This window comes from Neolamprologus brichardi, chromosome 14, assembly GCF_056152115.1.
Source record: "Neolamprologus brichardi isolate AB-2024 chromosome 14, ASM5615211v1, whole genome shotgun sequence".
Classification (NCBI taxonomy): Eukaryota; Metazoa; Chordata; class Actinopteri; order Cichliformes; family Cichlidae; genus Neolamprologus; species Neolamprologus brichardi.
In genome coordinates, this window is record NC_142117.1 from 29827956 (window position 1) to 29854373 (window position 26418).

Below are 26418 nucleotides of genomic sequence, written 5' to 3' on the forward strand. Positions count from 1 at the left end.
GTTCGCCTCCACACAGATATCCCTCCCACCAGTCAGGGTGTGGACCATCGTCAGATTCAGAGGGAGCTAGGAGATGCTGTCATCCACCTGCACAACCCCACTATTCTCTCCTCCTCATCTGTCAGGGTTCAGTGGACAGTGAGTATAATTTTAGCAATGAATGGACTGTTGTAGTTTGTTTTTTCTCAGGATCAGATTGCAGAGTGGATCGTTGGTATAGCTCGTCACTAGAGCTTCAAGGTTAGTTTAGTTATAGGCCTATGGTCAATTTGTCAGACCACTCAGCCGAGCAGATGTACTAACATCCTAGCATCGTACAGGAAAGGACACTGCAGAAAGCAGCCTGGAACACAATCCAAGTTTTCTTAGTGTCCATCTGGCATCAGTCTGAACTGGTCAGCTGGCCAGAAACCAAAGATTTGCAGTTCTGTCTATAGCGGAGCACTCATCCACCCAAAGCTAGACTTCAGAGCACAACCTCTTGCAACAGGCCATGTAGTGCTATATAGCAGTATGTGCCATGCCAGACTGTGCCATCTAAGATTGAAAACACTTGACGGCTGTTAAAATAATACGAGTGAGAAGGAAGAAGCTGCCAACTCATGCTCTAAAATAGAAATGGCTTACAGATGTTAAAACGGGTAGGTGGGTGAGGAAGAAGTAGAAACGGCAGCTCATGGTGATTTTTCTTTGCTGGTACAAACTAAATAACAAGTACCAATCGCCTTCTATAACTAATCTGGCAAATGTATGTTTTTGGAACAATGCAAATACACTTTTGTGCTCCACCGACTTCCTTGCATAGTAGATATTAGACTATAGGATGGGGGTCACCAAGGGGTAAAAACAATCCCAGTTCTGTCTTTTGACACAAGGCCACCCCAGCATTCCCAGGTATTATGAAGTGCCATAGTGAGTGATAAATGGGGCATAGGAAATGTAAAAAGGATACTGACATGTCAAGACTGATTTAAACCATTACTGCCCAGTTGCTCTGTCTCGCTGGAATGTTCCAGTAAAAGACATGACAGGAGGGAGCACCACAACTTCCTTGTTTTGTGGGGTTAAATCTATTCTCAATGTGCAGTTTCTTGGTTTTACATTTTCCTTTGTGTTGTGGTAAATGCTTGCACAGTTTTCAGCTTAATGAAGACCACCTGAGCCAGCAGCATATTTTATGGGGGAGGGATAAAGAAATCACTAAAATCTTTACAAGCCAGTGCTGCCTGCCTTCCACAGGGACTCATAGGGATATTAGCATACTGGTTAGCAGTTATTCTTTTCTTTAACCATGTTGGAAGTAACATTAATTATCACTATGATTAGAAAAATGTCTTTATTCAGCTACCCACCATTTTTTTGTTTGTTTGTTTTTTTACTACTACTACTACTTCGTGTATAAAGGTGCACTTTTTATTCTCTTTCGTGACTTTAGCAGTCAGTAGAGAGCAGGACAGGATGAGACAGGCAGTTCTGGGAGTCTGGGCCCTATTTAAGCAGCTCCAGACTTGGAGGAACCTTTGGCCAATGACCTCATAGTGTGGTTTGCACAAATCACTGCTGCTCCAAATGGCGCATAGACAGACTTTCGAAAGGAGAAATGTAGAAGATGGGGATGGATAAACAGAGGGGTGATGTGATGAGTTAGCACCCCATTCCATCTGCGTCTGGCGTATCAGTTGCATGAAGCCATGGCTGTCCAGTGATGCTACAGTTTATTACGCTGCCGTATCATTTTCCGCTGTTACTTGTGACATGCATGATCCAGTTAAGCTGACACCACCTTTGCCTCTGTTCCTGTTGCGTTCACTAGGTGGAGCAGCAGTCACAGTACATCCAGGGCTACAAGGTGATGTACAGGCCTTCACCAGAGGGGCAACAGAGGAGTGAATGGGCCGTGTTTGAGGTGCGAACCCCTGGGGAGGGCAGCGCCGTCGTGCCGCACCTTCGCAAGGGCGTCACATACGAATTCAAAGTCCGCCCCTTCTTCAATGAATTCCAGGGAACAGACAGTGATGTCAAAATTGGCAAGACGCTGGAGGAAGGTGGGGAGGGTGTAAATGCGTACGGCTGTGTGCGAGAGTGCTTCAGTGCTTGCATGTGTGCTTGCATGTTTTCATGTTTACACCGTTTTATATGCACGGCTTGCATGTGTGAGAGAATACAACAGCTGCTGGCAGCAGGCAGGATTATGTTATCGCTAACTGTGTTGTATTCACGCATGCTTGGGTATGGCGAGCAATATAAAACACTCCAGTGCAAGTGTTATACTCATTTTTCATAAGGGTGTGGTTGTGGCAGACTTGTGAGGTTTGGTTTAAACCCAACTGCAAATTTTAATTTGTAGTGCAGAGTGTTTACTGGAGTGCGTGCGTTTTTCTGTGTTGCATGTGTGGGAGTGTTTTGATCTTTTTCTGCTGGATTCTCCTTTGTTTCCAATTGTGTCGATAATTGTTTCTGGAGTTCTAAACATAACGTTTGTTTTCTCATAAGCAGCAAAATGTCTGTTTGTAACACTCACGCACACTGTGACTTTTTCTTTTTTCTGCGCTTAATTACCATCACAGGTTGGCGCTCACACAGCAGCATATGCCCCAGCACTATAACTGTCTATTCTGAATAACAGTTGTTTGCTTTTACCCCCCAAAAAACACTTACATTTACCAAAGTGATGTTTTAGATTAAAAGAAATGCTTATAAATTTGATAATTAGTCATTTGTTCACACATGAGCTTTAGTCACGCACAGAAGAAATTCTGACAGCTAAATTGCACAGAGAAAGCAGGGAGAGACTGTAGGCACTTAGGTGTTTTTTTTCCCCCTATCATATATGAACATTTTTTTTTCTTTTGTCTACCTCCCCAGCCCCCAGTGCCCCTCCTCGTAAGGTTACAGTGACAGAGAGTGGGGACAATGGGACTGCCATCATCGTCTCCTGGCAACCCCCTCCAGAAGAGGAGCAGAATGGGGTGGTCCAGGAGTACAAGGTAACAAGGAAGGACAAAAAAAACCCAAACAGCCAGCAGTTACCTCAGGTCTGAGCAAGTGGGACTGTTCAGAAAGAGACACAAAGGAGACAAAACAGAGGTGAAGATGCTCAGATAAAAGAATAACAGAGAAAGAGACAATACATAGACATGGAAAGGTAATGAATTCCTAGATGAGGCATACCTTTGTACACCTCTCAGTGTCTGCTGACAAAAGCTCAGAGGCAGGAAAGTTGGAAAGCTAGTGGAAACAGTTGTGAAACAGTGCCATCTGGTGGAGGTGGTAAATTCACACATCTTGTGGCATTTCAAAAGTAAAAATCTATCAGTGCTGTATATTTTTCACCAAAATGTTATTATTATCTTTTATTTGCTGGGCTGTAGTGATGCTTTAAGCTGTGATTACAGATGTGTGTGTGAAGTGGAGATGGAATGTTCGTTTTTTATGAGTTTAGGGGAAATTATGTATTTTATAATATATGATTGTAGTGGTATTAATGAAAATGAGAAGTTTCCTTTGAAGAACAGACTACTTGCCTTTATTTCCTGCTGTCAATAAAGATGTAGTAGAGACATCAGTGTAGTGTGTGTATAAGAATGAGAGTAAACTTTTGGCAAAAGATCTCAGTATCTTTCTTTCTGTAACAACTCTAGTCCCCTGTCCTACCTCTTTACCAGATAATATTCACACTTTAACAATGGCCAATATAGGACAGCACTCTCCTGTCATACATTATGCTGTGGAAGTCTTTTATTTTAATTGGAAAGCCTTTATGAGTTACAAGAAATATAGGTGAGTGGCAAAAAGGGAGATGAGGCAAAGCCTGTGAAAAAGTTAAACCACTGTTAATTTTCCAGGTAAATGTTTTCTGCTGATAGACTTTAGAGTAATTTCATGGTTTTTAAGTACAGTTCGAGAGTGTTCCCTGCTCATTACTGAGCTCAGTCCCCAGCGGCACTGCTTCTCACCACAATTTTTAAGATGCACAGGAAATTTTAAGCCTTTGTAGTTTTCATCACAGAAGTGCAAAAACACACACGCTGGATGAAGTGAGCATATTAACACAGTTAACTGGTGGAAGGAGGTAAAGAAAACAGACTGACAGAGATACAGGATGTAGATGTCTCTGAGTCCTATTCCCAGGTTAAAGTATACTTCTGTGACCCTGTTGGAGTTTGTCTGTGAGACAGCCGCCCTTCTAGGGACTCGCAGCTCTAAGCTTCTGCTAAAATTGGGTTATGGAGATGATTACTGTTTTTAATTGGTTTGAGACTGCTCCGTGACATGTTATGACTACCTCAAGTAATAATAACCCTGTGTTGAGCATATTCTGTAAAACGTTGTAAGTTATAACATGTTTTCCAGCCTCAGAGATGAAACGCAATACCCACATTGTGCTAAAATGGCCCCAGCCTATTATAAGAGCACAAGACCAGTGGCAGCTACCAAACTAAATGTTCTCACGAAACGCTCATAACACTGCCTCAATCTCCACTTCATCTTTGTCTCTGTTATGGCAGATTTGGTGCTTGGGGAATGAGACTAGGTACCACATCAACCGTACAGTTGATGGCTCAACCTTTTCCGTGCTGATTCCCAGTCTGGCCCCGGGGATCCGCTACAGTGTGGAGGTAGCAGCCAGCACTGGTGCAGGTCCAGGGGTCAAGAGTGATGTCACTTTCTTTCAGCTCGGTGAGTAGAAACAACTGTTGCTTCTCTCCCCTCTTTTCCTTTTTTAAAAACATTACTTCAGCGCCTTTGTCTTCTGCCAATCCTCACAACTGAGTGAAGTCCAAATATTTGACAAACAATTATGGCATTAATCCAGACATCTTGAATTAAGAGCTTTAGAGAGAAAAGACTTAATGCCAAGTAAACAGACAGTTATGTAATGCCCTTCTTTATGGGAGCAGCCATGTGCAAGCCTCTGCCTGTCTTCTCTTTTTTATCATCAGCGATGTTTTAAAACTATAATTGGAGTGATTATTGTTAGAAAAACATCATCAAACCTGCCACACGGGAGTCTGATGAGTCTGAATGACAGGGGGTCTTATACAGCTTTTGCATAGTCTGAAATAGTTTTAGTTTACAGTAGCTGGCAGTACGATCAACACAGGCACATTAAATTCCTGTGTGGCAGAGCTGTTGAACTGACTGCCGCACCCTGCTCCATTCTCCAGTCAAGGATGCAATGTTTTCTGCCTCTGCTTCGCTTCAGACAACAAAGGCAATAATGAATCCTGCACTCCGGGCTCAGACATGACATGTTATTAATGCTAAGACACACAGCGGAGCCTGCTTCCGAGGCCAGTTGTTGTAATTTACTTATTGTTTTTTGTTCTTTTAGTCTAGATGGACAAATATTTGGAGATATTTTGTCAGTTTTTATTCCCCAAAGCTCTGAGCTGGCCTGCTCGGGAGAGATGGAAAACACATGAATAGCAGGATGAGGCAGAGAGAGAAAGAGCTCCATCTGGTTTCAAATGTGTGATTGAGTGGGCTGGGATGGGCATGAAGAAGCATTGGCTGTGACTGATACAATTTATCTCACTTGAAGAGTTCCTGTGGTGATTGTTGCCATGTTCCAACACTGCACTGGAACAATGTGCCTCGGGGACCAGCGCTTCACCCAAATGAATTTGTCACACTCAGAGCTTGTATGCGTCATCCCGGCCTAGATACCTGTACAGTCCCTTGTGGGCTGCTTAGTCACATTGACATGCTGCGTTCCCTCGGCCAGACAGAGCCACAAATTGAGAAGACGGCAAAGTAAGAAGGGATGCAGACAAATGGAGATGTAGCCTCAGTGCCTGAGACAAAGAAAGATACGGAAGGGGTAAAGGCAGCGAGCTGGTTTCTTTTGGGAAGTGTTTTTGCTTCTGGCTAAGAGTGCCAGTTTAGAAGAGCGGCTACAACATGAAAGACGCGAGAAAAAGAGACGAAGACAAAGCAACGAGAACATGAAGAAATTTCAGCGTGACTTGGGTTGGGGCAAGTCAAAGAAAACTTTCATGTGTCACATATGAGGGAGAATAGACAGATGAGAAAAACAGACCGAGAGCAGGTTGTTGTTGTGAGCAGCTGTACAGCCAGCATCTTTGCAGCAGCGCATTTCACAGTGAAACCGGCTTCAAGGCATTCACACCTCAGATTTTCCACAGATGTGCCCCGGTTTGCTAATTACTGTGGTGTCTGTGTTTGAGCTTGATCTCTTTGGATTTATTTATATGATTATGATACCACTATTGCTCGGTGTGAATGATGTCTCTCTGTTTTCCTATCCGCTTCCATCAGGCTGCTGTGCTGCACAGGCTCTGTTTGAATGTCTCTGGTTGCTTTTATATGCTCACCTGCTATTGTTGACTGGGGTTTGCAATGAAAGCCTTTTGAATTATAGAAACAACTCCTTTTCCACAACAACCCCAGCCTCATACATACCCGCTGAGATGAAGAATCTTTTTATGTACCAGGAGAAAGAATATCCCTATTTATGTATCGTGCAGGCTCCATTTATTTTAAATGTATTTCTCTATTTCAGTCTTTTTCCACTTGGTTTAGTTTCAGCTTTGAATAATGTTGTTTTCACATTCTCAACTCACATTATTTCACTTGTCCCATCCAAAATTTGCAAGTCAAAATATACTGCTTCTTCAATCATTTCTACTTTGTGGGTGCCAGTTTTAGCACTGCCACATGGCTGAAATGCAGCAGCCTGGGGTCAAGTCCCACCACACGCTTTCACTGCTTTTCTGTCTACTAATATGCTGTCTAATAATCACAAAAAGCACAAAAAATAATTTCTACTTTGTTCTCACTGTTCTAGATGCTTCTGGCCGAATGACAGACACAGTGAACCAGGAGAACCCCCTGTCCCAGCAGATCTCAGATGTGGTCAAACAGCCGGCATTTATAGCAGGCATAGGAGCTGCTTGTTGGATTATCCTCATGGTCTTCAGCATCTGGTTGTACAGACACCGAAAGAAGCGGAATGGCCTGTCCAGCAGCTATGCAGGTATACGCAAAGGTCAGTACACGAGTGTAACAAATTCAACACTCACCGAACTATCAACTTGAATTTCAAATTCAAGGCGCCGGTTTACTTCAGTGAGGTTTTCTCACTGCATTTGGTGAGCGAGTGTGACGCAATTCGGTCTTCCCCATCGTCTTTACCCTAAATGACGCCAACCTACCTCACATTCTCTCTGTCAAACACAGAAAGATTTCTTTGTAGAGCAGCGCTGGAGGTGAGGTCTCCCGTAGAGTACTTTAAGATGCAGTGTGAGCTCCTGCTGAGAGTACTGCATAAACACCTCTTTTATTTTGTTTTCATACTTCTGTCACGGTGTCTTTGCAGGAGTGTGTTAGGAGTGTTTGCAGTCAAGTACATTTTGGGGTCCAAAACTCCTCCTTTTACCAACTCCCTTCTGACTGCGCTGGGAAAGGGATAATGTCTGGCTGTAATCTCGCTTTTTCAAGGACACATTTTCACGTGGTCAAAGTACTTTTGAGAGAGCAGCCAATTATTTCATTCTGGTTAATAAGGACCTCATACCTTTGTTTCAAAAACTCAAAGACTGTATTTCAAGGATGTTGGCATAGCCTCTGCCTAACTCATTCATTTTTTTTACCCGACTTAAAGTAATGAGGTTCGTGACATCCCCAGCCTCTGCCCGCAATATTTAGAGTATAAAGAGTGCCATTAGCCCCTCTTTCAGAGTCTCATTTATGTGTTGGCTGGCTTAATGTGTAGCCTTGGGCTGTGCAGCTGTTGCCTGTGAGTGCTACCTTCTACAGCCTCACTTCCAGGTTTAGGTTTACTGCTGATTGCCAAGGTTAGAGAAGATAGACCCTTCAACCTTGATGCACACACAAACAATGATTTTAGCTGTAAATCTGTGGCTATCCGTGCTCTTAATTTACTCCAGCCATGATAAAAGTGGGAGCAGTGTCTCTCAAAGTAAAAGAGACCTCAGCTAAGCTTATCCTGATCTCCTGCACATTTACAAATACCTGTGTGGTCTGTGAGAGCTATTGTGGGGTTTTTTTTGTTATGTCTTAGATTACAGAGAAAACAAAGTGAAGACCAATATTTAATGAATGCAGTCATGATCCGAGGTCAGGTGAGAGATGAGAAGACAGTGTAGCGTAAGGTTACCTCATGTCCCGCTGTGAATCATATATGTTGATGTTTGGTCAAATTTGGAAGAAAAAGAAAGAAAGAAAGGAAGATGGAAGCTCTTTAGAAAACCAGGAGACAGACATACCTCCCCTTTTCTCCTGGTGCTCCCAGACCAGAAGAGGCCACAGTCTTTGTTTTTAAAAGAGTATAATTGCAACCACATGAATCAACAATCTTCGCTAAGCTGAATTTGCATTACTGTGTATCTGTGTGTGACAGTATATCCTAGCGCCATCTCTAAAAGATTACATTTATTTTGTCAATGCAAAATTAGTCTAAACAGCTTTCTCTTGTTTCCCTCATGACCTCATGGCGTTATTCGTCATTATTCGAAATACTACAAATGACATCACTGTGTAACACAAATGTTATTATGGGATGCTACAGAAGCCTTCACATCTTTTAGCTCAAGTCATTTTTAAGAGGAGAAAGCAGCAGTTACATACAGTCACAGGTTACATACTGGTTCATCACTCTTGGGAACAAACATCTGTGAGAATGGCAACCTGATTCTTGATTTATGCATGTTAGTCACGTTTCTCACGACTGTTTTGGGTACGTCTCTTCTTCAAAGGCTTCATCAAACAGATAATCTTTTCCAACCACTCATATCTTTCGATTTGTTTGAGCATCAAGGGGAAAGATTCAAACGTGATAAGATGATTGTGATGTTTAAAGGACATCTGTTCGCACGGGGTACTGTATGAGGTAATTGTTTGAGGAAATAAAAATGTGACAGCAGCACTATCCTGCTTCTTAGATGTCTCTTCGCAAATGCAGTTTTAGTCGGAAGGCAAAGTGCAACATTTCTAAAAAATGCACATATTTAAGGCAGTGTGCTGGATGACTACCAGCATGAGGCAAAGTTGCATCAACTGGAGTGTTGACTGGAGCATTCTTAACTTCTTCAAACAGGGAAACGACTAAGCTATATTTTAAAGACCATAAAAATATAGAAGTTATTAAAGAATTTAATCCACTTTCATGGGGTTTCTGAACCATTTCATAAACCGTTGCTTTAAAAAAAATGTAATAATAAATAAAAATAAAAATGAAAATGTGGAAAATAATGTTGTACTAAGGCTTTCATGACCAGGCCATAATTACTTGTTGGGCTGCAATAATCTAAAAAAGAAAAAAACAGAATTTGATGTATTTCTTTTCCTGCCACATATTGTATTGAAAAAGTCACAAAGTTAAAGTTAAAAACTATAGCATGATATCAGTAATTTCTTGCAGTAAATATCAGATACTTAGGATCCTATTTTCTACAAGAGTTTTCAAAAACAGGAACCCTACTACAGTAGATGGATGTTTAATAAACAATCCCTTCCATGCCTGTGCGAGCAATTAAGTTGTGAGGGTGATGATGTGAGTGTTGAGATAGCAACAGACATCTCAACAGTGCGAGACCTCTGAACAGCAGGCCTCTGACAGTCTGGGCCACGACTTGAACCAGCAGCTGGCTCAACATTCATTTTCCCTCTGGGATGTCTGAGAGGATCAAAGACTAGCAAGCAGCATGCAGCGTGTGAATACAGGCTATTGAAGTGTATTGTGAAACTTATACATTTTGTGGAGTTAATATTTAGAAAGATAGTTCTGATAATTCACCAACTTTCTTTTTCTGTCTTTTCCAACAGTGCCATCCTTCACTTTTACACCAACAGGTAAGCGCCTTCTCCTGCAGTACATACAGTATCTATGTTTTTATAAACTCAATGTACTACAGCACAGGCCTTTTCCCATTTTCACAAACTTCTTGGAACATAAAAATACCAAACAGTGTGCTCGAAACCTTAAGCACATCTCAGTCCAGTTTCCCAACAGAAAAAGGCCAATTCAGGAAAAAAGGAAGACAAACAAAACAACACAAGAAAACAATCAGAATCTGACAATGACAGATACACATCCCCCATAAAATCCAAAAAAAGATGCCTAAACCTATTCAAAGATCCCTTGTTTGTCCTTTAATATATGTTATTCTTTCAGTGGGAAGGTTGTCCTCTTTGTTTCCTTTTAGATACAAACCAAACCAGGATATCTTATAACAAGATAAACATTTTCACTGCCGTTGGGAAAAGCGTCCTTTAATGAATTAAACAGCCACAGTCCTAATAGAATCATTAGAGAAATTACCAGCTGTAGAGAAGTTGGTGAGGAACACTTAATTAAAAAACAAATAAGGCCCAATTAATTGGCACAGCAATGGTCCACCTCCACATAAATGTTCCAGCAAATATTTGAGCTGTTTCAGAACTTAAAGCTCAAAAAAGAGAGGCCACAGTACCAAGAATCTGTTTTTATAGTAGTGGTAACTTGATCAAAGGGCTGCTGGCAACCTCAGAGGGGATTTAGGAGAATGACACACCACCAGAGTCTCCAACACACCAATTAAATAGGCAAGTGGCAGCAGAGCTAAGGAGGTTATCTGTGAGCTGAAGTGACACAGCATAAAACAGATAAAAGAAAAGCTCCTTGTATATCTGTATCTTTCTGTCCCTGCAACTCTGTCTTTACAGTTCTCTCCACCTTTTCTTTCACTCGTGGACTTTCATCCCTCGGAAATTCCTTGTTCCCTTGAGGTGTGTAAAAGGGTGTTGGCGGTGTTTAGCGAAATGGCAAATGTGAAACAGTGTGAATAGATAAGAGGAAGTAACAGTGAAGGAGACAATCCAGTGCACTCTGTGTTTGTTGTTCTACTGGTTGATCCTGTCTGTGCAGGGATTGTATCTACACGGTAGCAGTGCGCTTTGTGTCTGCCTTGAGGCTTGCAATCAGGTAGAATAATTTTACAGGCTTGTTTCATGGAAATCTTTCAGCTGAAACATAGTCCTTGCTTGCGCATTAAGGTTCGATTCTTTAGAGAGAAATTCCCTGCCCTGGTACTCTGTGTGAAACCAGGACTTTACTGAGCATTATACTGATTTCCAACTTTAACCAGACTGTGATAATTTAGTTTTGCATAAGATCTCCTCTGGCTACATGCAGAGACCACACCACACACTTCCTGTTCTGAAAGAGAGACATGGAATCAACACAGCAAAGGCCCAACCTACCCCCTTCCACCTTCTCTCCTCTCAGAGAAGAGATTGTAATTAAAGTTGGAAGTTTATCTCTCCTTCACACACACCGGCAGCTTAGAGCTCCTTGAAAGAGTCCAACTTGCAGCACACAGAGCTTCAAACACGCTGAACCCGAGCCAGACAACCAAAGAGCTCTGCATCTTTGTTCTTCATAAGCCTCTTACACATCCTCCTGCTCCTGTTGCTTCGTGTGTGCGTGTGTGTCTATGACTCAGCTGAAATGATGACACATGCATTCAATCGCACACTCACTTGCTCTGATACAAAACACAAAAACAAAAACACAGCACTAGCTTAAAAGGAAGTCTCCCAATCATTTTTCACAAAATTGGCAATTAAAAATAAATAAATTATTCAATAAGAAAATAAGTAACTCAAATAAAGAATTTCATGTTGAACTTACATGACTGTGGTGAAAAGAAGGACATCACGACGATCATAACGTTGGTGGAATCACGACAAACTCATTTTCTCTCTTTCAGTGGCATATCAAAGAGGTGGAGAAGGTGTCAGCAGTGCTGGAAGGTAAGAGTTCATTTAGTGTCTTTGAAAAAAAAATTATTTTAAACAGGCGCATTAAGTGAATGAATGCTAAGAATGTAATTTCAAATACAAAGAATCCTTAAACCTCCGGAGTATATTAGTAGGGTGTGCCTTGTGTACTTTTCTTTGACAAACACTAGGGGGAGTGCTGTGCCTTTCAAAGGTAGCACAGAGCAGAGGAGAGGGGTAAGGACTTGCATTAAGTATGTAATAATTCTACAGGAACAAAGCCCCATATAGTCTGGCAAGTGCCCATCCTTGTCCCAAATGGTGGAGAACCACATGCAACCACCAGGCTGTGCCGTAGCATCACCATAAAACATTAATGGAGCTACATGCATGTACACAGCAGCAACAGCACGCCGCCTAATGTAGTGGAATTGTGCATTTTGCATAAACAGCAAGAATGTCTGGACTTGGACCTGTATATCCATTGGATGGCATTTGGCATGTGTTCATATAACTGGTAAATAGCAGGGAAAAAACAGGAAAATATGCATTCATTCATTATGCGCTCTTTACTCTAGTCCAAAACATAGTTAATACTGTAATGTATGCGTGTGTTTTTCTTGTGTTAATGAACAGTTAGCTTGAAGTCATCATTATATTATTCAGTTGTATGACTGAATTGTCAGCTCTGCACAAAGACAATGGTTGTTCAGTATCAACATATAACTGCCAGGGTGATTGAGGAGTCATTGTGAGATTGTATTTGGCTGTACAAGACAAATGTGTTCATTACCCAAAATGAATCCAAGAAATGAGTCATTTAAGAGGGAATGAGAAAATGTAATTCATGGCTAATTCACTGTTTCGATACGCGAACCCAGAGTCACTCTATAGAGATTTGGATACTCAAACAATATATGTTCCTGCATTCTTTTTGTATACTAAATTGATTCATTCAATGAGCAAAAACAGACTGTCTTTACTTGGCTTAAGGTCCAATATTAAAGTAGAATCCTGTTAAATGAGCCATCTTGATTTGAATTTGGATTAAAGTTGAAAAACAGGAGACAAGACAGAGATGGATGGCAAAACAATGATAAGGATGCATTTTTCTTCCGTTGCTCAAGTCTGTTCTCCTTGTGTACAGCTTTAAAAAAAACACTTTCCAATGATAGAGATATTGTGTGACACTGTGGAATCTACTCTGCGAGTATTTGTGGTTCACTGCCTGTTCAGGACGTGGATTTCGCAGCATTGGGAGAGAATTTTATCTAGCTGTCTAATCCAGGCGGATCGCTAATGCTCACGACGGCTCAGGGAAAGTGTCATCGGCTATGGCCAAGCCAAGCACACACAATCTATTTAGCTGGGCTTTTTTCTAATGTGCTCCCTGGGCCTGTGTGTGGCCGAAAGGCAAAAAGTGCTAAAGCCGGATTTCTACTTTTCCCCTTCTCAGCTGGATAAATAAACTCACATAATCTTCTCTTTCAAATATTATGTTATTGTGGGTGTTGCAGTTCATTCACATAAATGTCACTGCGGCATTGGCTTGGTTTCTTACTATTGTTAACCACTTGGTGCCCTTTTTGGTTTTTTTCCTCCTCCTTTTTTTTGTCCACAGGCCTGGTTTACTAAACATTGGGGACTCTGCCACTCAACCCTGGCTGGCTGACACATGGCCCAACTCATGTTCCAACCACAATGACTGCAGCATCAACTGCTGCACTGCTGGCAATGGCAACAGCGACAGCAACTTGGCAACATACAGCCGACCAGGTATGCATGTTTTGTCAGTGCCGTATGTAGTCAACAACCAAAATAAACCCTCCTCTCGAAGGCAACAATGCAATCATTTGACAAAATAACTGTAGAGATAAGAAATGTAGGGAGCTGGGGGAATCTGCAGTGCAAAAGGAAGTAAAATCTGATATCTAGGTTAGCTCCCTGGAGAGTTATTCTGTGTATCGCTCCCTTCTGTAGGTCTCCACAAGAAAAACCTAGAGAAATATTAGGATTAAGAGAGGCTGTGCGCTTGTGTGTTTGATTTATCTGAGGTTAAAGTAGAGCTGTTTTAGGCAGGAAATAAAAGGAGCACACTGAGCAGGGCTCATAGCTCTACTCTGTTGCTAATCAAATTGCTCTGCTGATTTCCATACAGTTGTTATACCCGGTAATGTAATTTCCCCTAAGTGCTCAGTTATTTAAGAAATGTGCAGCGGGCGAAGGGGTCAAGGCTGGACTGCAGACGATGGCCAGAAGCAGAGAAAAAGAGAATGATAGAGGGAGAAGGGGGTACCTGGAAATGCAGATGGGAAGAGAGGAAAAAGTAGTGATGAAGAATAAGTGTATGTTAAATGATACAGTGAGATGTATTGGCAGAAATACCGAGCAAAGATAAGATAAGTAGGGTGAGGGGGAAAAAAGAGAACACCACCAGGTGGCCTCTAGTTTATTTAGCACTAGTACAGTTATCAACAAAGGGAAGCATATTTGGCCTCAGAATCTTATGCATTGCTGCCAAACCCCACACACACACAGAGTATGATGTAGGACGTAATATTAATAATTAACAGCCATGACCAAAAAACCTCTATCCTCTGGAACTTGGATTGCAATGAAATGCTTTATGTTCTAAATTATGCACTTTGGGACTATGCCTTTAAGGGCAGCACATAATTCCTGTCCAGCTGTTCAATCCAATATCCATCCAGCCACTAAATAGTTTCTCCTGACTTCAAACCTTTCCAGTGAGGATTAATAATTCATTTTGTAGACTATAGTCAAGTTGAGTTTTTCTTTGTGCTAATCACCCCTCTGAGGTTGAAGTGTTTAACTCTACCTTAACATGGTCTGAGATGTTTAACAGGGAATAACAGGCTAGAGGCAGCCCTCACTCGCATGACACCCTGCTGTCTGACACTAAGGAGCTTGCCAGATGCATGCTTTGTGTGTGTGCCAAACCTAAATTCTGAACATTAAGAGGATCACTGACTAGGTGACAGAGCAAAGAAATACGAGTTAATGTCCCTTTATCTCAGCCATAGGGGCGCTTTCACACATCAACCTTTGAAGTGTTTGAGCTTTTCCATGCAGCTGAAACATGAGTTACGTGGCACGAGCTGCGCGCACCTATGGCCGTCCTTGGTATTTACCGCAAGGCTGGCTCTCAGATCTGCTGGAGGATTTGAATATTTTATGAGCCAGGGAAAATTGGATCTGTCAGTGAAGCTGTGCTTTTACTGCACGCCTCATTCCAGGTCTTTGATACAGACATGTCTCCGTCCCTCTCAATGAGCAAAGACGCTCCCAACCATCAGAAGAAAAAGAACACAGATGACACCTACACTGAGTCATGGGTGAAACTGAGAAGGGGGTAACATAACCTGTGTCAGTCACCTAGAGCAGATCGTCATTTTTGCAAACAAAACTGAGACTTAAAGCATAAGTAGAAATGTCTCTCTGGAAGGTGGGGATCATTCAAAAAGCTTGAGATGAAAAATGTGTTGCTTTTCTTAATTTTTTCAGCTCGACAGTAGATGAAATGATGCCTTATTGTTTGAAATCTTTTGCCAAACTGGCATACTGCTGCTAAGCTGATCAGCAGTAGAAAAGACTGACTAAATGCCCTCCTCATGTTCTTCAGCCGACTGTATCGCCAATTATAACAACCAGATGGAAAACAAGCAGACCAACCTTATGGTGCCTGAGTCAGGAGTCTATGGAGATGTAGACCTGTCCAACAAGATCAATGAGATGAAGACCTTCAACAGCCCAAACCTTAAAGATGGCCGCTTTGTAGGTCCAGGGGGTCAGCCGACACCTTATGCCACCACTCAGCTCATCCAGTCCTCCATTATGGGAAACAACATGAACTCAGACAGAGTGACTGGAGGGAGTGGAGGTGGACTCGTGGGTGGAGGAGAGGTGAATGAGAAACACTGCTGGAAGCCCCCCTCAGTCCAGCAGCAGAAACAGGAAATAAGCTCCCAGCTGCAGTACAACATCATGGAGCAAAACAAGCTGAACAAGGGTGAGTGTGTGGAATAGCCAGCAGCCATCTTTAGAGAGGCCAACTCCAAGCCATGATCTTCTTCCACTCGATTTTTCCCTCACTTCTCTCTTCTCCTGGCTGTTTCGCCCCACTCTGGATACGTGTAGAAGAGTTTCATGCTCATGTATCCCTTGGCTCTGTCTCAGTCCTATTCATTCAACAAAAGCACCATCACTGTCTTTCTGCCTGTCTTTATGGCATTCATGCAACCTCTCCACACAATAGAGTAGAATCTTTACTGCTAAATGAGGGCCAGGCTTGAATTGCTATCATCTTTTGGTATCTGGGGTGTCTCGTTTTATAACGAAAGCAGGTGTGAGAGTTTATCCTTGGTGTCAGATTTCTAAAGGAAAGATAAAGATAACTCAAAGATCTTTAAAGATGCTTTGAATGAAGCTATCATCACCTGGTCGTACCTGCAGAAAGGAACCACAGCCGGTGTGATAGTTTTAAGATTTCAGTGCAGCTGTTGCATGTGTTCACATACTCACATGAGAATGAATATGAAAGCATGACCTGCATGCCTCATGTGTAGCTAAATACATAGTTCTCGCTGTAATCTCATTTCACTCCATATATTGTTTAACATTAAAGTGGTGATCTTTGTTTAGTACAAAGTAGTCGTCTTTGTGGTGTCCCTGTTCGCCTGCCTCCCTGCAATAACTATATCCTTCACTATCCTCACCACCAGATCGCTACAGAGGAGGTGACAGCCTTATGCCAGCCACCATTCCCTACAGCCAGACTCATGACAGCCACACTGGGGGCTCCTACAACAGCTCTGACCGAGGCAGCAGTAGTACCTCCGGTAAGATGGTTAGAGGATCAAGGACAGGAGTTTTTTCAGGTCGGGCAGTCGGCAGTTATACAAATCAACACAGACTCTCATTCGATGTTCGCAGGAAGAAAAAAAAAAGGCAAAATATTATTTTTCCAGCTAAATTACTACTATGAATTCTATAATCACATATACCCTCAAGCTCCATTTTAAAATCCCAGTTTTCTCAAAGGCTTTAAATCAGTTCGAGCCACTAATAAAATATGCTTTCAATTGTAATTTGATTAATTTGCATGTTAGCCCATCTTGAAGCAAAGGGTTCAGTGTGGAAACATGGTGAATAAAACACAAGTGCCAACAGCACTTTGAAACAAAGGCATGAGAGCATGTTTCCATTGTTTTTTGTTTTCTTTATGCAACATCATCCAAGGATGTTTAAAGCAAATTAGATAAAAGGAAATGCATCTTCAAATTATTTTGTGTTTGTTATTCTGTTTTGTACTTTTTATTTCTGGGTTTGTCCTTGCTTATTTTGCATTACTTCCGTTAATTGGCTTTACTTTAATTCCAGTATGGAGCAGCCTAATTTCATCATGGCCTCAATGTCTGTCTTTGGACAAGGACAAATGATAACACATTGCAGACGGCATGCAACACTGCCACCTTAATGCCATGTATCCATTCTGATATTGCGTTTGAAGTTCAAGCCATTAAGGAGCAGCCTTTAGTGCTGCCTGCACATCACAGCTCATTGGTTCACAATTTTAATAGTTTTCTATTAATTGGACCCTTTTCTGCTGTTTTCCTTCTACCTTTTCTCTTCATACTGGGTTATACCCCTTCAGGGAAATAGCTGTTATAGTATTTCCCCTCATTTAATTTCTGAGCAGTATGGGCATACTTACATAAATTGGAGAGTTGCATTAGCCTTTTCACTCTCACATGTAAAATTATCGTTTTCTTGTCAGTCAGCCTTATTAATGTCAATCGTCTCTGCTGTCAGTATCTTTGTTACCTTGTGATTTCTCCCGCATTAATAATTGATGTGATTTTTAGAGACAGAGAGTATGTGTATCTGTAGCGGTCCTGTGAATGATCGTTTTCCCTTTTGTGAACAGGGAGTCAGGGTCAAAAGAAGGGAGTGCGCACCCCCAAAGTACCCAAACAAAGCACAATGAATTGGGCTGACCTTCTGCCCCCTCCTCCTGCAAACCCACCCCCAACTCGGAACACAGAGGAATACTCTCTACCGATGGAAGAAAGGTGGGACATGTCTAAATGGTCATCTGATCTGACAGTATATTTAAATACTAGTTCATTGCTGCTGCCTTTTCTCCACATTCATTCCAAACAATTGCCCCGAGCATTTTCTGTCCATTAGTGCGAGGTTCATGTCAGACTCTGATAGAAGGCTGACATGAATATTTAGAGGATGTTTTCTGGCTTCAAAAAAAAAAAAAGTTCATGTTTTTGCTGAGCGATATGAAGGTAATGAGGCTTGTTTCTCTCTGCTGGCAGCTGTGATCCAGACATGCAGTGCCCCATGCCCCCCTCTCACATGTACCTGCAGCCTGATGAGCTGGAGGAGGAAGAAGAGATGGAGAGGGGGCCCACTCCTCCCATCCGTGGGGCAGCTTCTTCCCCTGCTGCCGTGTCTTACAGTCACCAGTCCACAGCCACTCTCACCCCCTCACCCCAGGAGGAGATGCAGCCGATGCTCCAGGATGCCCCAGACAGCCATGAACGCAGGTACAGCAGCATGATGTCAAGCTGTCTGCAAGAAGAAAGCTGCTGAAAAGAAAAAAAAAAATCCTCAAGAAATATATCTATTCTCTAAAGCCTCATAAAGAAATATGATTTACTTTGCATTTGAAATTCATGGCTGTTTTCCTGATTGAGCCCATTAAACTCCATGTATATCGTCTGTATATTGTGTGCACCGTTGGCCATTTTTCAAAAGCACATCTTAGGTTTTAGACTGATTTCTTACCTTCTGGGGAGTCATTTGTTGCAGTTCATTTCCGTATAGTACGAGGATTTAAGCAGTAGAACATTAGGGGTTTTTTTTTTTATAAATGTGTTTCAAATAGGTAGCACATCAGCGTAAATTTAGTCAAATGTATTTTTGTCAGTGATTATAATTGTGCAGAAATCCAGCTGTGAGATAGAACTGTTTTGGAAAACTCATCCCTGTCATTGTGCCTGAAGGAGGGGGGAAAAGCCATAATGAATTTGAAGTTCATCTTCCACAGAGAAGCCATTTTAAAATAAATTAGCAAATTCACATCATTGGGGTGATCAAAACTTAACTTCTAATGTGACATCAGAAGATCATCAGCATCATCAACAGTAAAGCACCTCATTTGTAGTCAATTGGCTAAAACATGGGACGATTAAGTTGTTTTTTCCATAACTGGGTAACTATGATTTAATGATGCAAAAAACTCTACAGTTTATAAGATACTGATGTGAGTTTTTTTCTCATTTTTTATAGGCGCCATGCTGTGAGCCCCCCACCCCCTCCCAGGCCCATGTCTCCTTCACACACATATGGGTATATCAACACCCCGTTAGCCTTGGACACGGATGGTATGGAGGAGGAGGACATACTGGAGGAAGAGGAGGACGGCGATGAGACAGATGCAGAGGTGGCTAAGATGCACTACCACCACACCCACCCCCACACAAACCCTCACCATCCCCAGATGCATCCGCGGAGGTTGCTGCTACGAGGGCTAGAACAGACGCCTGCATCCAGCATGGGGGACCTGGAGAGCTCAGTGACGGGCTCAATGATCAACGGATGGGGGTCAGCTTCCGAAGAGGATAATGTCTCTTCGGGGAGATCCAGTGCAGTCAGCTCATCAGATGGATCCTTCTTCACAGACGCCGACTTTGCTCAAGCGGTTGCTGCAGCTGCAGAGTATTCAGGCCTCAGGGTGGCAAAGTACCCTAATTCACAGGGCCAAGAAGTTGGGGGAGCTTCGGGTAAAGTAGACCACTTTTATAGGAAATGTTTCTGCAATAATTTTATTCTCTTGCTGTCCAAGAAAAAGAGGGGGAAAACACTATTGTTCTGTTTCTTTTGTCAGCACGAAAATACCAAATAAACCCATCAAGTCACCGTCCTGGCAGCCCGGTGTCTACAGACAGTAACATGAGTATGGCCGCTGTACACAGGAGGCCTCCTAAAAAGCAGAAACAACATCCAGTAGGTCATCCAGCGAACCAGCGACGTGAAGTTTTCAATGAAGGTACACATCTTTTAATTACATCTAGTTATGTTTAAAACAGGCTGATTTGATATTGTAGATTACTAACCAAAAATGTAATAATAAATAAAATGCTAAACATTTCAGGTTCAAGTAATAGTGATCCAGAATTTCAAGTCTTGTTTTAACAAATATTTCTTTCAGGTCTTTTTTTGTTTAAAGCCTGTGGTGTGTGTGTGTGTGTGTGTGTGTGTGTGTGTGTGTGTTATGCAGCATCTAAAAATGATCAATTATCAAGAAAATTAAATGTTTATCATCTCCATCCGGGCACACACAGTCTCTTTATCACTTATCATTATTTACACAGACAAGTGGCAGCAGTTTAGCTGTATCCCACAAGTACACAGATGGTCAGTTTGTATCAATGCTGCTCCTATATTTCCTGTAAAGATATGGAAGGGAGAAGTGCAGTTATCTGTGACAGAGTGTCTGTAAATGACTGAGTATGGGTGTGCTGTAAGCCAGAATTTTAATCATCTTCTCTCATGTGTTTATGCGCATGCATACGTGGCTTCACTCCTAATCTGTGGCAGGGCTGAACAGATCGGGCGAGTGGTGGGCTGGAGGCCAGGGCCATGGTGGGAAGAAATTGAGGGGGGTTGTCTCACGGGGGCTCTGCCCAGCTTGGAGATGCTGACACTAGGATGTCTCTCTACTCTAGCCACTAATGAAATGGATCAAGGTGCTGTGGCTCATACTGAAGCATCACCTAGCTCAGTAGGGGTGGAACATAAACTCAAAGGAGGCTAAATACGGGAACAGCTGCACAGAGAAAGAAAAGCTTTAACCTTGTTAAGGGACAGAGCAATTAACATTTTATAGCACCATCATTTAAAACTCAGAAGCCTACCAATGAACAACCTGTTTTTCCCCACTTCCTTTCTGCTTTGATCTTGTGGAAAGATCTTTTTTTTTAAATTTATCTGTATTTGAGAGTGTGCACATTGTCACTCTTGTGTGTACAGCATGTGCTGTCCCAGAGCTGGCTCTCCTCTTAGTGTCAGGTGTCCTTGAGTGTTGGAAGCACTTGACAGGGAGATTTAATATCCAGCTCACTGGGAGCCAGACCAGCTCTATCACTGCAGAACCCCCCCCCCCCAAAACCATCATCCTTATATCCTGGCTTCCTCCCCATCCGCTGCCCCTCCCATTGGCGTGATCTCTCCATCCCACTCCACTCTCCTCTCCTTTCCTCTCCTGCTCTGCTCCGTCTTTGTTTGAGCAAGGAGGGGGCGTACTGACAGCTCTGCAGTTCTGTCTGCCTATCAGTCCTCTTGCTGATTACATTTGATCTGAATGGATTGTTTTTCATTTAGAGTTTATTGCCTCCCCTGCCCCCAACCACCCACCCTCCCACCCTCCATACCCTGTCTGTGGTTTGGAATACTGCTTCTGAGGTGATAGGTAAAAAAGATTTAATGAAATTTAGAAGAAAGGAAACACAAACCCTGTTTTCTAGGCACAAATTACATTTACAGAGGCAAACACATATCTGTCATTTGTTTATATATCTCTGAGGTGTCCTAATATCTTTAGGTTAAGACTGCTAACCAGAGAAAAAAAAACAACACCTCTACCTCAGCAGCCTCACTTCCCTACTACTTATCCTTTTTTGACCTAGTCATTTCTTTTGTTTGCACAGTTGACGTAAAGTTATATTCTCTCCATGATTCATATTATGTTTGACTCTGATGCCTTTGTCTGCCTTTTCACCGAACTTAACCCTTTCCTTTCCTTTCTCTTCCGATATGCTTCAGCCTTGCCTGCCTAATTAACCACCAGACCCTCAGATTAATCCTCCTTGGCAGAGACGGAGACAGTTTCAGACCTGAGCTCTGTTCTCGCCGATATTTCCTCGTAAATCTAAAAGGCGCTCAGCTCCTCCCTTGTAGCAAGCTATAGCTCAAAGACTGTGGCATTGATCGGAGTCTGACTGAGGCAGAACTCAGGAGGCAAGACAGATATTAAAAAACTGCAGACGCCTCTCTGCTATATGATATTGACCATCCCTTTTGTATTCAAGGGGGAGTGGAGGATAATCAGGAAAGTGTATTGAAGCTTCACTATACTGCTAAGACAACACAGCAAAGACATCACCAGCCCCATTAGCTTGTTGTGTGTTTAAAAAAAAGAATAAAATTCTTTGATTCTTCTAATCCAGTTTTGTCTTAAAGTCTGTGAGGTAGCTACTGAGATCTTAAGTGTAAGAGCTGACACTCACTATGTTTAATAACGTTCTAATCCAATGTGGATTATGGGTCTGGCTGCCAACAAAACCATCCTCCAGGTTGGTAGCTGATTAGAAGATTAAATGCCATTGATCGCAAGCAGACAAGGCTTTTTGCTCCGCGTTTTGTTTAGATAGCCGTGTGATGTGTGAGAGGCCAGGCGGCTCACTGGCTGGTCTCATATGAATAATGGCTCAAGGACAAGCAGCATTGATTCATCGACAGAAGAAGTCGAATAGGCCAGAGAGGCAGCTGCTGACCGTCACACTCCCCTCCTCTCTTGCTCAAATCTCATAACTCTCTGGCAGATTCAGCCTCTCTAATGTCATCTGTTCTGTTTACTGTCTGTTCGGAGGAGTTTCCGTTCAGCATGGCTATGTCTGCAGCTCTGGGTGTATGTACACACATCACAGCTGTGTTTGTGCATCACCTTGCAGGTGTGAGACAAGTGAGTGACAGATGATACACACTAAAGTTTCATAAGTACACAGATCTTGTTCTCCAGTCTGTTGCAATTTTCTAAACTCTTGTGGGGTTTTTTTTGTTTTTAATGTGCTTTTGCTTCCTGTGTTTATTTTTCAGATCTCCCACCTCCACCCATCCCCCCTCCAGCAGTGCTCAAGTCCCCTACACACCCTTCCAAGGTAGCTCTGGAGGGCCGGGGAGTGATTTCCCCCAAAGCCGGTGAAGGTCGAGACAAGAGAGGAGGAACAGGGGGATATCGAGCCCGAGAGGACTCGGACCCCAGAACCAGCTCATCTGAACGCAAAGATGCTCAGGATAGACAAAAGACTGCTCACGGAGGGAAAGGGAATAAACATGAGAGTAGCACTACCAACAAAGCACGCCAGCATGCAGGTACTACAATAGTTACAGCATGAAAAAATTCTTCAGTCGATGGGTAGCACCTTGATTCTTAACTATTGTTCCCTGTTTATAGGTCCAGAAGACATTATGCCGTATAGCCGACCACAGTTCCCTACAGTCAACAGCCCCCGAGACCCAAGCTCCTCTAGCTCCATGTCCTCCCGGGGCTCAGGGGGCCGGCGGAGAGGAGAAGGAGGGCGAAGGAACCCTGCAGATATGGGCCTCAACACCTCCGGAGCCTTCCAACCAGGAGATGAAGAGATAGAGGTAAAGGGTAGTCTTAGATTCTACTTCTCTGAAATATACATGATGGGCATCTGCATTCTACTTGAGTAATGTCAAAGACAATGTCCCATGTTTGCATCTGTTAATCTTGGCAAGAGATTGAATACAGTTTTTGGACAATGACACAATCTTTGTAATTTTTGGCTCTCTACACCATCAGACTGCCAGGAGCCAACTTTAATTCAAGTTGGCTCCAACTTTATTACAACGGCTCTATATTTTAAATCAAGGTATTTTTACCAAACATATTGCATTAGTTGTTTAGCAATTTTCAGAAGCTGAAAAGGAATTGGACAACTGACTGAGAAATAGTGTAGTAGGCAGGTTAAGTCTCAATAACTGGAAGTCTTAACATGAGGGAAAAAAGATCATCATGCAAAAGAGGAAAAGACACTACTGGCTAAAAACCAAAATAAACCTATCAGAGAGAAAGCAAAAATTATTTGGGCCATTGTTAAAAACAAGGAATGCACTAGGCAGCTCAGCAATATCAAAAGGCCTGAAAGACCAATGAAAATACCTGAAGTGAATGACCACAAAATTCTTTCCTTGGTTAGGAAAAACCCTACGCAATAGTTAGCTAGTCTTAAGGAGGTAGACATATCACATAAAAGAGCACTGTTCTTCTGGACAAAAAGAAGAAAACAAAACAGAAAACCAAAAAAAAAAAAGATAAAAATAAAACCAAAATTATCTTGTACCAGAATGGCGTGAAAAGAAAAGTAATTAGTAGGATTGCAATAGTTCCTGATCAAAAACGCAGCAAAAATGGGTACGTACAGCCGCCAATGAAACTGGGTCACTAGCATTTATTTATGATGCGACTGCTGATAGAAGTAGATGGATTCATTCTGTACAGGGATATACTCTCAGCTCAGGTTCAGCCAACAGACAACACTTCAGTCCAAATTGGTAAAGAGCCAAACTAGGGCTGTTCGATATAACGATATATATCAGATGACGATATAAAAACGTCTATTGTTTCGTGGTGTCGCAAAATAAACTGTTTACGGCAATATTTTTTCATCGTTTTGATGGTCACTGTAGTGGCTATATTAATTTCTTAAAGTTCTCTCTTTCTCTTATATGTAATATAACCACACTACAGACGGACAAGCGCCTGTTTTTATGCGTTGTCGTTAGCAACAACGACGGTAACACCATAGCGTGTGTCCGCTTGTTTCTGTTCCACATAAACCTTTTCAAAATGAACTGAATTACGTGAAAGAGCAGATTATTTACGGATGAGAAATAAAAAAGAGCTGTCAGGTGCTAAAAAAATAAACCTTAGAGTCAAACGTTAGAACAGGCTTTTCCCCGCAGCACGCCGTGTAATAAATACTCACAAAGAAAACGGTGGCCGTTACAACTTATGTCTAAAAATGTATCGTTTCATGCATCAGTTAAAACACTCGACTCCGGGTAAAGGACGTGCAGCTGGAAACACTTCCCGCAAGTCGAGCTGCCCGAGATTCACAGAATTTACAGAAAATGTTGAACAAATGGCTGAACAAAACGGCTTTTGGTGATGTCTATGACTTTAATAAGTTATTGACTGCAAAGAATGAAAATCCTTTGCAGCCAATAATTTCGTATTTAAAATACTTTTTTGTTTAAATTGTCCTCTGACAATGGGATACACAGATACAGATCTACAGTGAGTCAATATTGGCTGACCTTTGTGCTAACCAAAATGTTTTTGTTTTTCCCAGATGGTAGAAAGCTGAAGAAGGAGGAAAAGGACAGACTGTTCTGATTTGGAGCACCATTGTTTCTCTTACAGTTTTAAATATCTTAGTATTTCACCATCATGTTGGCTGCCCTCATACTGTACATCAGTAGTGTTTCTTTACATCTGGAAAACAGACCAATGTTGTTTTTTTTCTAACTTATCATTTTATATGTCCATTGAAAAAAACGAAAGAGTGAAGAATAAAATGGTGCATTCAAAACAAAATACACAGTAGTATATTTATGTTTAATTCCAATGCAATATGGAGTGAAATCTTACTCCAGATATTGACATGACTCAGCTTGCCTTGAAAAGAACTTTGGAAAGCCCATACAGTGAGATGTTACTGTAATAAATTAGCTGCAAGCAGAGAGAGGTGGACTGTCTGTAAATATACATGTATACATGATGTCTTCTTGTTTTACCCATTGTGGTACCTCAAAATTGTCTTCCTTGTTTTATTTTTTGCAAATTCTAATTTTATTATGCCAGTAAATATAATTATTTTATCAATTCCATCCATGTTGTAAATTGCTATATTATTTAGCTTCCCCAAGAAAGTGCCACTTTGGGATTTTTCCTTTTTTTTTATATTTTTCTTTTTTTTTTTGTAATGCACTGTTATGTTTTGTGTTGTCATCGATGTTTGTTATTTGTTTTACTTTGGTTTTAAAAGCACAATCACTAAACTTTATTTTAAACCATTCTATCTATTAACCTTTTTGTCTTACTGGAGGAAAACAGGTATGACAAAAGAGTCTAGTTAATCCTGATGATGATGATGATGATGTTGTAGGTAAAGATTGCCGTTTACAAAGGCTGTGCTTGAAAGGAGACTCCTTATGTTGTGATTGTCTTCCTCTCCAGTTGTGACGCAAGTGATGACAACGACAGTTAATGTGAGTCATAGCTGCAATGTAAATACCTTTTCACATTGACCATAAACTCAGCTATTGCACATTAATTGAAATGGTAATGCTGACTCCAAATGCACTTAAATGAATGTCAAATACAGGAAAAATGTCACTTTGGGAATCTGGAGAGGTTGTAATTGGACAAGAAGAGTCTCTTTTCTTGATACTAAAGGGCTGATTGAGCCCTGTTTTAAGGAGAAAGGGTGCTGTTGTTTATTCATAGGACATCTGCAAACATTTGTTTCGTAAAGCAAAAAAGTAAAAAGAACTTTAAAAAAAGATGAATAAAAAAAGTTCAAATTACAAATGTTCCTTTGGTCATTTGTCAGTATTTTCTGAAAGGATAAGCCTATATCCCTTTTTTTAAAGCTCAAATCCACAAAAAGGTTAAGACCAACAATTTGTTATTCTATGACTCAACATCCATTTTCCTTTGGTGTTTTTGGCACAACCCCACTCCTGCTGAAGAATCTTTCCAGCCATCAGATTTCTACCGCTTATCCAGAATTTATTCCCAGGAACACTTTCCAACTCCTGCAGGGATCC

General features: G+C 41.7%; 1 protein-coding gene and 1 long non-coding RNA gene across 8 annotated transcripts in view; one reads left to right on the forward strand and one right to left on the reverse strand.

Annotated features, from left to right (window-relative positions):
- The window catches only part of LOC102780323 (uncharacterized), a 28566-nt gene extending 10238 nt beyond the window's left edge, over positions 1–18328 (reverse strand). Inside the window, exons 1-2 of the long non-coding RNA XR_437130.2 lie at positions 18139–18328; positions 11657–11771 (exon numbers count right to left, since the gene is read on the reverse strand). This is a non-coding gene — a long non-coding RNA (uncharacterized LOC102780323). The remainder of the gene's footprint in view (positions 1–11656; positions 11772–18138) is intronic.
- robo1 (roundabout, axon guidance receptor, homolog 1 (Drosophila)) overlaps positions 1–26151 on the forward strand; it is a 227681-nt gene extending 201530 nt beyond the window's left edge. For 6 of the 7 annotated variants that reach the window (XM_087851096.1, XM_087851095.1, XM_087851097.1 and 3 more), the window contains 17 exons: positions 17–138; positions 1814–2045; positions 2866–2987; positions 4509–4680; positions 6812–7012; positions 9811–9837; positions 11736–11778; positions 13367–13521; positions 15389–15775; positions 16488–16604; positions 17693–17837; positions 18093–18323; positions 19069–19562; positions 19667–19828; positions 22657–22932; positions 23015–23208; positions 24939–26151. In XM_087851096.1, the coding sequence (XP_087707222.1) occupies positions 17–138; positions 1814–2045; positions 2866–2987; positions 4509–4680; positions 6812–7012; positions 9811–9837; positions 11736–11778; positions 13367–13521; positions 15389–15775; positions 16488–16604; positions 17693–17837; positions 18093–18323; positions 19069–19562; positions 19667–19828; positions 22657–22932; positions 23015–23208; positions 24939–24953 (3095 nt within the window). In that variant the 3' untranslated portion in view covers positions 24954–26151. The remainder of the gene's footprint in view (positions 1–16; positions 139–1813; positions 2046–2865; positions 2988–4508; positions 4681–6811; positions 7013–9810; positions 9838–11735; positions 11779–13366; positions 13522–15388; positions 15776–16487; positions 16605–17692; positions 17838–18092; positions 18324–19068; positions 19563–19666; positions 19829–22656; positions 22933–23014; positions 23209–24938) is intronic. The other variant, XM_087851094.1, reaches the window with a different exon arrangement.
- The last annotated feature ends 267 nt before the right edge of the window (positions 26152–26418 follow it).